The sequence below is a fragment of the Taudactylus pleione genome, unplaced genomic scaffold, assembly GCF_031769625.1.
Source record: "Taudactylus pleione unplaced genomic scaffold, aTauple2 ptg000113l, whole genome shotgun sequence".
NCBI lineage: Eukaryota > Metazoa > Chordata > Amphibia > Anura > Myobatrachidae > Taudactylus > Taudactylus pleione.
Window position 1 is genome coordinate 4,514,617 of NW_028284515.1, and position 11,428 is coordinate 4,526,044.

At 42.5% G+C, this 11,428-nt stretch overlaps 1 protein-coding gene across 1 annotated transcript in view; it reads right to left on the minus strand.

Annotated features, from left to right (window-relative positions):
• LOC148525062 (carbohydrate sulfotransferase 9-like) overlaps positions 1 to 2,741 on the minus strand; it is an 89,435-nt gene extending 86,694 nt beyond the window's left edge. Inside the window, exons 1-2 of the mRNA XM_088471187.1 lie at positions 2,666 to 2,741; positions 13 to 138 (exon numbers count right to left, since the gene is read on the minus strand). Coding sequence (XP_088327313.1) covers positions 13 to 138; positions 2,666 to 2,741 — 202 coding nt within the window. The remainder of the gene's footprint in view (positions 1 to 12; positions 139 to 2,665) is intronic.
• Positions 2,742 to 11,428: the final 8,687 nt, after the last annotated feature.

Below are 11,428 nucleotides of genomic sequence, written 5' to 3' on the forward strand. Positions count from 1 at the left end.
CAGTCTCTGAACCTTGAGACCCAGCAAGATTATTTTCCACCATAGCAACAGAAAATTCATCAGGATTAGGCCTAATCCAATACATTTTGTCCTTATCATGCTCAGAACCTTGGGTATTCAAACGGATATTTTCTCCACCTGAAGTATTAACATCATCACGTACAGTTGTACACATTTTCCCTTGATCAACCTGGGTCATTTGGGATGGAACAGGGTTAGTTCACAGCTTCATCACAAGCATCACAATCGGTAATATATTCAGTGCACATCCTTCCCAAATCAGTGCCTAACAGGGCCAGATTAAGGGGGGGCGACAGGGGCAGTCGTCCCTGGACTCCCACATACAGAGGGGCCCCCACTAGCAGCGGTGCACCCGGTGGCTTCACGTGCCGCTAGTGTCCCCACCGCTAGTGTAGTGTAGACCGTGCAGCGAGCGCAGCCACACTACACAGTGACAAACACACAGCCGCCGGCGGCAGCTGTGTGTTTGTTACAGCAGCCGATGAGAGTCACACAGACTCTCATTGGCTGCTGCTTCAGCGGAGGGAGCCGGCTGGAGCTCACTTATAAGCTCTGTCTTCCAGCTCCCCCCCGTGTGATGATGGGAGTGACGTCATGAAGCTGATGTCTCTCCCATACTGCAGGAGAATAGAAGCCGGAGAGGACAGCGGCGGTCGCGTCAGGAGCGGGGTTTCACGTAAGTTGTGTTTATTTATTTTTTTGTTTTTAGTTGTGTGTGTAAGTGGCACTGCATAGGGGGGGTGCTTCATGGGGGCACTGGGGGCAATGCATAGGACAACTACTGGCGGCACTGAATAGGGATGGGCTACTACTGGGGGCAGTGTATAGGGGGGGACTACTTATGGGGGCAATGCATAAGGAGGGACTACTGGGGGCACTCTATAAGGGGCACTGCATGGGGGGCCACCACTGGGTCTGGGGGCACTATATAAGAGGCACTACTGAGGGCACTGTATAGGAGGACCACTACTGGAGAGTTATATAGGGAGAACCACTATTGGGTCTGGGGGCACTACTGGGGGCACTGTATAGGAGGACCACTACTGGGGCATTATATAAGGGGCACTGCAAACGGGGGACCAGTACTGGGTCTGGGGGCACTATATAAGGGGCACTACTGGGGCACTGCATAGGGGGACCACTACCGGGGGCACTGCATAAGGGGCATTACTACAGGGGACGGTGGTATATAGGGGCCCCACAAGTTTGTTGCCCAGGGGCCCCCACAGACCTTAATCCGGCCCTAGTGCCTAATAAAACAAGAAGATTCCCAATCTAAATAAATTCTAGCTAGGGGCACATCAGGATGTAAACTACCCACCCCTTCTACCAAAATTGTCTTTCTGGGAATAAGGTTCTCTGGTCTCACTAGCGCTTGGTGAACCAGCATAATATCTGCCCCAGTGTCACATCAAGCCACTGATGGAATATTGTTGGAAATTGAGCCAAAATATGTATCAGAGGCACTGCATTGTAAGCCTCTTAATTTCTGTCTCTACGCCTCAGGGGTGATGTTGAAACTCTTCTACAAAGCTTGTTAAATTCCCAGAGAATCTCCATCCATTTCATGATGAGGTCAGCAAATGCCTCCAAAGATTTACCAATTAGTCCAGCAGTTAAACAGCTCACTGACCAGGGGCCAGTGCATGTTGTTTGCAAACCTCTTTGAATACTATGAAACATGTAGCTAAGACTCCATCTTTTCTGCGTAAAGGGTAATGCTATGGGCGGGGGCATGTAAGTCTCTGGCTGCAGGCTGGCAGTTGAGTCTGTCTAGTTCCAGCTGGTACTGGCGTTCAGCTTTGTGCTCCACAGTCTCCCTAACAGCTTCTCATTCTGCATCCTCTCTGGCAATTTGCCATTCTGCAGCCTCCCTGGCAGCCTCAAATTCTGTAGCCTCACATTCTATAGCTGCTCTGAACTGCGGGATAAGCTGGAGGGGGGTTAGATTGTTTGTATCCTTCACATATTTGATTACTGTCTGTCTGCAGGATCCTTACTGGAAATAGTAAAGGTACCCGAACTCCACCGGGTATTCATTGCAGTGTCCAGTACAAGTTGACTCTCTGACTCAAATCTGGTGCTTGTCTGGTTCCATCTGGCACCTGGATTTTGATCAGCCTCCACGAGTGCTTTGATCAGTTGATCTCTAGGCCTGATTCAGACCCGCTCGCGAGCGCTGAGCGCTCGCAAGCGGTTCGATGTTGGGCAAGTGCGCATGCGCACGACAGAGGCTGCTCCATTGTGTGCATGTGCGAGACCCGAAAAACGATGGCCAAGCCGTCATTATGGGTCTCGCACCAAAGGAGGCGTGCTGTCGATGGGAACGCCTACCGTCTGGGGCCGGCCCCACTGACATCACTAGTGATGTCAGTGGGAGTGCTTTTGGCTCTGATAGAGCCAAAAGCACTCCTGGGCTTGCGGCAGGCGAGACCCTACCACAAGGGTCTCGTTGCAAGCCCGATGGTCGCGATGGTCTTGACCATCGCGACCATCATCATGGATACTCGCATAAGCTGTGGGTGGTAACCCACAGCTATGCGAGCGTCCAAGAGGCCGCTACAAAAATAGAAAAAAAACGCTCTGATTCAGAGCGGGCGCTCGTTCAGAGCGTCCGGCTCTGAATCAGGCCCTCTGTTCTTACTGGAGCTGATAATTCCTCTGTCTATATATAATGCCAGAATCTCATCCTTTTCCAGCTGCTTATACTCTGCTACCATCTTGGATCTCACTATTGTCAAATACACTGAAGTGCCAAAAGTCATGGGATAGATGCCTAGTATCATGTAGGGCCCCCTCTAACCCAGCAAAATGTAGCAAATAAACATGGCATTGCTTCCACAAGTGGACAGAAGACATTTTGAGAGATGTTGACCCATGCTATCTGGATAGCTTCCCACAGCTCTCTAATATTTATAGGTGCAGGATCTAGGGTGCAAAAGGACCTCTCCATCATGTCCCATAAATGCTCAATTGGGTTCATGTCGGCAAATGTGGCGGCCACACCATTCGTCAGAACTATCCAGAATGCTCTTCAAACCAATTCTGGACAACATCAGAAGCCTAGGTGAGGTGCTGTGTCCAGTGTCATAGTGTTAATAGGGGCACTCTGTAGGTTTTCTGCTCCCAGACCCCATGGAAGCTAAAGAACATTGCACTGACCTGCTGGATATGCATCTGGTACCTCCTGCATTGTATGTGGATGTGATTTGAGCCAGTGTTCCTTGTCTGTTATCATGGACAATTCTGGCCAGATGCCGCTGGTCATGATTATTAATCACCCATAGCCAGCCACAGCACTGTCCACAGTGGGTGGTAATGCCTTCCATGAGGGATTACTGGTACACACATTGACATCATAGATTAAGGAATGTAGAACGTTCGCACAACTTCAGAAATGGAATGTCCCAACTGTCAGGCATATTATTATGTACATTTGAACGCCGATAATTCACATTGCCTTGGCAAGAACAGCCTAGCAAGTTTTCAAACTGACTAACGAGATGTCAGAAAACAACTGATGCAGGTCTGGTCATTTAAAAGACATCACAATATGGTGGCACTACCTACCAGCACCTTTACATACTGCTATCCCATGACCTTTGGCATTTTCGTGTAAAATAATAAAGAAAAACAAGAATAGAAGGGGTGAACCTATTTGCAATTGTGTATCTTCTTTATAGCATAACAAGCATTAAGTGTTCTCTGGTAAATCAGAATGCTGACCTTCTCTCACCACTAATTCAAGTTCTTATAATAAAGAAAAATATGATCCCACTACTGCCACCAATTTGTAATGATCAGCTGGTTACCAGATACATCAGTCTGAAACCACTGTCAAACATTATGGTCATGCCAATACTCACTAAGGGTTAATCTGGAGTCCTTAAATTCTCCTGATAATTCTCAGTTACACAATTATTATTATTATTATTATTATTCAAACAAAAATGTGCCTTAGTCCCTCAAATGCATAATTACACCACTGCTTAATGGTTACAAAAATAGTTACAAATTTACACATAAATTAATATTAATGCAAATGAGTTTCAAAATAAGGAATAAACAGAGCCCTAACGTTCAAAGTATGAATTATGAAACTGTCATGAGAGGAGCTTACTTTAGAAAGTAGGTGGTGCTTCTCAGCCCTGAGCTCCTTTAAGAAATGGACATTTTCTTATATGTCTTTCTGTCATTTATCCCTATGCAGGGCCACCTCTAGTCCCAGCTGTTTAGTGTAAAATGTTACTGCGGATCCCTGATTTACATACAATCCCTTGTCAAATGCCTCAATCCGGTGGGTTATAGTCACAGGATTCTTAGAATCTTTTTGGCAGATGTCTTGTACAGGCAACTTTTTACATCTGCTCCTAAATTGTTACTTGCCCTTTCCTGGCCTGGTAAGAGGAGAATTACATGCACAGAGATATACAAACAGCAAATAAATAAAAAATATTGATACAGTCCTTCCCTATACAATCCAAATATATAATATATATGTGGTGTAATATGATCAAAAATTAAAAATGATTGGTGGGAGGTGCACCCAGGCATAGTATAAAAAATTGTGCTGGTTTCAAAGAGATCAGATGCCATAAACCTGTTCACTTCTGCAGCACAGAACATAGGTCAATTACATGACATAGGCACACCCAATTACATGGCATCCATCTTTATACATTTACAGGGCAATATTACACATTGAAAACACACAGAGGTTTTGAAATATCATATCTCATGGTTGCTTCCGGGCAGAACCATGACAGAAGCATTCCAGTTACATCATACAGATATATAAAGGAGCAAGAGAACAATTAATTACATCAGTAAAAATCCAATACACGTTGACACAAGACAAAATAGCGAGTTCTGGACGTAAGTAACAATATTTGCTCAATCACAAGTCGAGTCTTTAAATAGAGCTCGCCTTTCTCGCCTCCTTAAAAGGGAGCTGGTTTCAATTTGAAACCAACTACAAAAATAGTTTTTGGCTAGTATGAAATCCAATTTAGCTAAACCTCAACAGAAATTCTACAATTCGGGGAATAAGGCAGGCAAGTTTTAGCACGTAAACTGCATAAACGTCAGGCCAGAAAAAGAATTGAATATCTTTTTACACCCCAAAATAAGAAATTACTTAACCCTGCTGAAATCACTAATGCCTTTGCTAAATACTATGCTGGACTATAATTTGCATACTGATAGTACTACGATACAGCCTTTGGATGCTTCTATTTCTTCTTTTCTACATGATCTTACTTTTCCCCAGTTAGGGGAGGAGTCTTTGGCCGTTTTAAACGCCCCATGAACAGAACAAGAAACTTTGACTGTTATTAAAGCATTGCCCACGGAGAAGTCCCCTGGTCTGGATGGTTTTACTAATTAATTCTATAAAATTAGCAAATTCTATTTTTCCCATACTCACTTCTTTATTTAATTTTGTTTCAGGTCAGGGCACCTTACCGGCAGAAATGCTAGAAGCTCAAATTATTACCTTACCTAAACCAGGAGAACCTCCCACGTCCTGCCCAAATTTCCGCCCAATAACTTTACTTAATTCTGATATTAAAATTTACACTAAAATTATAGCTACACGTTTATCCCCTTTAATCCCTCAGTTGATCCATCCGGACCAGGTGGGCTTTGTCAGCGGCAAACAAGTATCAGATAACACATGCAGAGTCTGTGAACTGGCAGAACTAATGTTGAGGCGGCATAAGGAGTTCAGGAGACGCTGAGAAGGTGTTTGATCGCCTTCATTGGCAGTTTCTCTATGAATCCTACAGCTACGGTTCTTAGCAATGGCTTTTTATCCTCCCCGTTTAACATTAGGAATGGTACTAGACAGGGCTGCCCCTTGTCCCCTCTGATGTATATCTTGGCTGTTGAACCCCTTGCATCAGCAATTAGAAATTCCTCATCTTTTCCTGGGGTGGATATTGGCCTGACCTCCCACAAATTATGTCTGTTTGCAGATGATATACTTTTGTTTGTTACTAGCCCGGTTCCCTCATTGCCCACCCTTCATGGACTGCTAGATAAATATAGTGCAGCATTTCTGTATAAGCTCAATACTACTTAGACCGAGGCTCTGCCTTTTAACATATCTGGTTCAGTTTTGTCTCATTTACAATACCAATATAGCTGCAAATGGAAATCGGACTACCTTCTCTATCTTGGTATTAATATACCAAATCGTCTTCATGACTTTGCTAAGATAAATTTTGATCTGATCCTTAACTATATAGCGGATTTGTTACACAATTGGTTGGGCTTTGAGGTTTCCTGGCTGGGTCGTCTCGCAGCATTTAAAATGATGATATTGCCAAAATTAATGTACTTATTCCATACTATTCCTTTTTTGGTCCCAAAACAATACCTAATCAAGACCCGTAAATTGATAGTGTCTTATATATGGAAGGGTAAAACATCGCAGCTAGCTTACCAGCGTTTGACTAGACCTAGGAATAAGGGGGGGTTTCAAGTTCCAGACTTATATATATATCAGTCAGCATGCTTAGTATCACAAATTAGTGATTGGTCTCTTCCCCCCAATACTAAACCATGGGTTGACTTAGAAAGGGCATTACTAAATGATTACCCCCTGGTAGATTTAATTTGGACTCCCAAACAAATGCGTCCCTCATTAAAACATACTTCTAGGGCAATTTTCGACTCCCTTAAGATGTGGGATGATATTGTGCTTAAGTCCAAATGTATTAAATTGCCGGCTAAAACTTTATCTTTGGCAGCACTCTCACGTCTGATCCCTGACTTACCAGTAGCGGTCTAGCAATCCCGAGGAATAGAGACCATCACAGACATTTCGAGTTCTACCTCACTCATCCTGTTCTTTCAATTACAAACTCAATTTCATCTGCCAGCTGGTGAACTATTTACATATCTTCGTATCCAGCATTGGGTGGCTAGTTCCATTAAAGTGAGCGGTTCTTTGGAACTACCCTCAGCAGATATTTTGGCTAAATTGACAAGAGGTAACTCAAAGGGATTTATTGGTTTTTGGTATGCCCTGTGTCTTGAGGCTAACCCTCCAGTTAAATCCAAGTCCCAAGTTCAATAGGAGTCAGACCTTAAGGGGTCATATACTCTCCAGTATTGGGAATCTATTTATACTTCTGCCCACAAAGTGTCCAAATGTTATAACCATTTAGAGTTACAATACAAAATACTTCATAGGTTATACTTCACCCCAGCCAAATTGCATGTAATATGGCCTTCTCAGTCAAAGTATTGTTGGAGGTGTAGTGTGAACGTTGGAGACATATTTTCATATTTTCTAGAGTTGTTCTCACCTCCAAGCTTTGTGGCAAGATGTGTTTGATTTGGTTTCCAAGGTTATGAATGTTAGTATACAGCCACCCCCTTCCTTGGTATTACTAAATATTTACCCTTCAAACCTGTACAACATCGACTGTTATATATTGGGTCACATCCTAATAGCAGCTAAGACAGCAATAGCACAATTATGGAAATCCGCTACCCTACCTTCTATCTATAAGATTATTCATAAGGTACAATTTGCATTTTTTATGGAAACAGCAGATGTTACTTATTTCAAGTCCACTTCGTCACCACTGATGCTATGGTTTAAGTGGCATAAATTTGTAACTGATGGTGAGGGTGCGGATCTTTTGCTTAGGGATATGCTTTTATCAAAATAAGCTATTTATATTATTAGACTTTATCCTGGTTCTGGTACTCTTCTATATTATACCATATGTTTGATCTGTTTATTACTGTATTTTCATTTGTATGTTTCGGAATTGTATAGTGTAATATTCATATATGTGAATTGTGGTACCCTCCCCCTCCTTTCCCCGCTTGTTTTTTTTGTATACTTTCTTCCCCTATATCTTTATTTCACTTAATTATTACTATTATCAGTATTGTTTTATATTTTATTTTGTTATTGCTATTGTATTGTTATGTGTTTTCTTTTTGAAAAATTCAATATAAATGTATTGGAAAAAAACTAATAATTACATTAAAATAATTACATTAAAATACATTACAATAGTAAGGATTTCTGAACCTTTTAATATTACATACATATATATATATTAATGTGTTTTGTCTTTTAAATCTTAAAATGCTGTTTTAAGACAGGATTTAGAGAAGGGTGCGAAGAATATGTGGCTAAGCAATGATTCAACTTGAAGTGATATACAGAGATGATAAGATTTACTTAGAGAGAAGTGGAAGAATTTAAACCAGTGGCGTAACTAGGGTAGGGCCGGCGGGGAACGTGCCGCGCCGTGGGACTGGCAGCGCGGTGGGCGCCGCCGGCCACGGTACTGGTCTGGCCTGGTTAACCAGTGTAGTGCCGACCGCAGTGAGTGTGGTCAGCACTACACATTTACACAGGACTGGCGCTAGACTTCCCTGTGCCCAACGCCGGTCCTGTGCTCCACAGCCGAGCCCCTTCCCTCCCCCTGAGCGCTTACCCAATAGCACTAGGCGAAGGGTGGGAGGCAGACTCAGGCTGTGCATTTTTACACACACTTCGCCGCCAGCGTGAAGTGTGCCAAAGAATCCAGCCTTTAGCCAAAGAATCCAGAGTGGCCAGATTTTTTGAGGTGTGGGAGAGTTACATTTCTACACTCCTGGCACAGTCTCAGCAACTCCTCACTCAATGTTTCTCATATATAGTACCTATACCTCCTGGTATTTATTAAAGTTGGTTGACAATTATCCCCCTATAGCTTCATAGGTTGTCTAATTTGCTCATACAGCGTGTCCTTCACTTCATTACATGCTAACATTCAGTTTGTTTTATAGATCCTTTCTGTATGTTTATACTGTGTTGGATGGTTTTCTTTATGTTCACCTGGGATGTTATACAGCAGCGTTGCAGTGTCTCTACCAATAGTTCCGGAAGCTGCTGGGCACAGAGTTGTCCAGACTCAGGGAATAAATTATATAGAATTAGGGTTGTGTGTCCAGCGCTAACCTTATATATCTATGACAATGGAATTAAATGTGTGGTATGATTACCAATGTACAAGATGCGAGTTTATGTTAAAAAAATATAGATGTTTATTATGATAAATATGATAAATATAAAAGGAGTCACATTGCTCCTGTCGAGAGATGAATGTCCAAATTCTATAATGATAAGGATGCTCTGTAGTTGATACTGGCTCTTATTAGGTGAGGTGAGAAGGCTCCTTTAGGGTGCCTCTTTCCGTAGGGCACAAATGCGTGTCTATGTCTCACTATGGCCAGACTGAGTACTATCCCTATGATGCCTACGTTTCCCTATTATCACTAATGTGACAACCTGTGCGGATGCAATAGTAAAATACAATCTCCAGTGAGTGTTTCCAAATGGAGGATATGTCCTGTATGGATAAGTGTAGGGTGTAGGTATACTCTCAATGAGGGTTGACCCGCCGTATGAGTGTATGATATGTTCCCTCACTGTATGTTAAGGGCACTGTAAAGTCTGTGTGCAAGCTGGTGTAGTAGGGCTACAATTGGCCTAAATGGTAAGGATTCTGGATTTCAACCTCTATACGCTCCTGCCTATACCTTCTAATATTCTTCCTATAAACCTCTAAGGATGATGCTATTTTGCGTACGCAGTCATACAGTAAATAAAGACTCCAGACCTTGAACCTGTGGTTCCAAAGCATAATGTATTATTCAAGTAAAAGTACAGTCAGTTACACGCTATGATCTAAGTACAAATTAGCGCAAAGAAATTATACAGACCCAAGTACAGTTATACATACGCAAGCGCTCTGGACCAGATCCCGGCATCAGCAAGATAACCTCCGTCAATCAGCAATCAGCAAGAAGACTAGAAACCCAGGGTCAGAGCACACATATTTATACCTCCCCAGAAATAGACAACACAATAGAGGAGTTTGTTGCTGATCCCATTGGTTCCCAGTGCGGGTGCATTTGTTACAGGGCATTTAACAGGTTGGTTCAAATGGACACAGAACAGCCTCTAACAGCTTGTTGCCTCCTCTATTTCCCCTGCATGCACAAAAATACATTTTGGTTCTTTATGTCTTTACGATCCATAAGTTGCGAACTCATGTTCCGATCTTCACACCGTTGATACCGGAAAGCTGTGGATAAAGTGCGGATCAGTATAATATCAAACACGGCTTACTTATCATGTATTAAACCTTAGATACCAAAATAGTCTTTATTTCACAGCATTTGTAATAAATGAATAAAACTTGGATCTTTTACTTTATAGCTATGGAACCTTTTGTGTAAGTGTGCCTTATATAGGTATTATGGATATGGGAAAAGACGCTAGTTAGGTTTATCTGATATGGGGAAGATGTGCATGCATGCAGCTAATAAACAGCGTTCGCATGTAGGATATTGTGCATTCGCTACTGAGCGTCATGTTAGCAGCTTAACTGTGCGTAATGTGCAGTGTTTATGCATGAGATTCTATACATATATATATGTGTATATATATATATATATATATATATATATACATACACACACACACACACACATCTCATTCCTTACTTACAGTTTCAAACTGCAATGCAAATGTGTTACCCCCAGCTGTGAAGCCGAGGCCATTCTGTCTGGGTGTGGGACTAAAACCTGTTTAGGATTCAGACAAATTCAATTGTGTAGATCAATGTCTGGGTTATATTACAATTGCCACAACTATACTTGTCTATATACAGGGATTCCCAATTTGTATGTAAAACACTCACAGTATTCTGGTGTATTGTCTATTCTATTTACTTTTCTCAGGGGCTGTATTTCTAGTTGTTTTTGGTAGATTATCAAAAATTGCCATCTGTACTTAGCTCATGAGTTGTAACTTAAAATGGCGCTGGTCGCAAAATGGCGTCTTGCAGATTCTTGTTTCTAAAATGGAGTCTAGCAGCCATTTACAAGGCGTCACGCACGCTAATTTTTACGCTGATTCCGTCTCAGCCACTAATCCAGCTTCGACAATGGATATACGAAAACATGAAGATGCCTCATCACTGATAACATAGAATCTTGTAGATACAGGTACCGCTAGAATTATAATATTAGGCCCACGACCGGAATTTACACTTATAGGACGCATCTCCCTTCAGCACTCTGATTTCCCAAACCCCTTCCCTCTCTTTCTTTCTTCTGCCCTAGGTCCCCTCTCCCCCCCTCAATACCATGCCCCCTTCAATACCGTGCCCCCCTCCCCCCAAAACTGTGCCCCCCATTTATCCCTGTTTCCTACACATCATATACACATATATGCTGTGCCATACGTCCTCTGCCTTGACTTTGCTCATTAAACACACAGTCACATATACTATCGAAACCAGGGTTTGTGACCCATTACTATATCATTGGACAGCTGGAGTCATATACAGAACCCCATCTAAGGACAAGTGTACACATCTGCATGAAG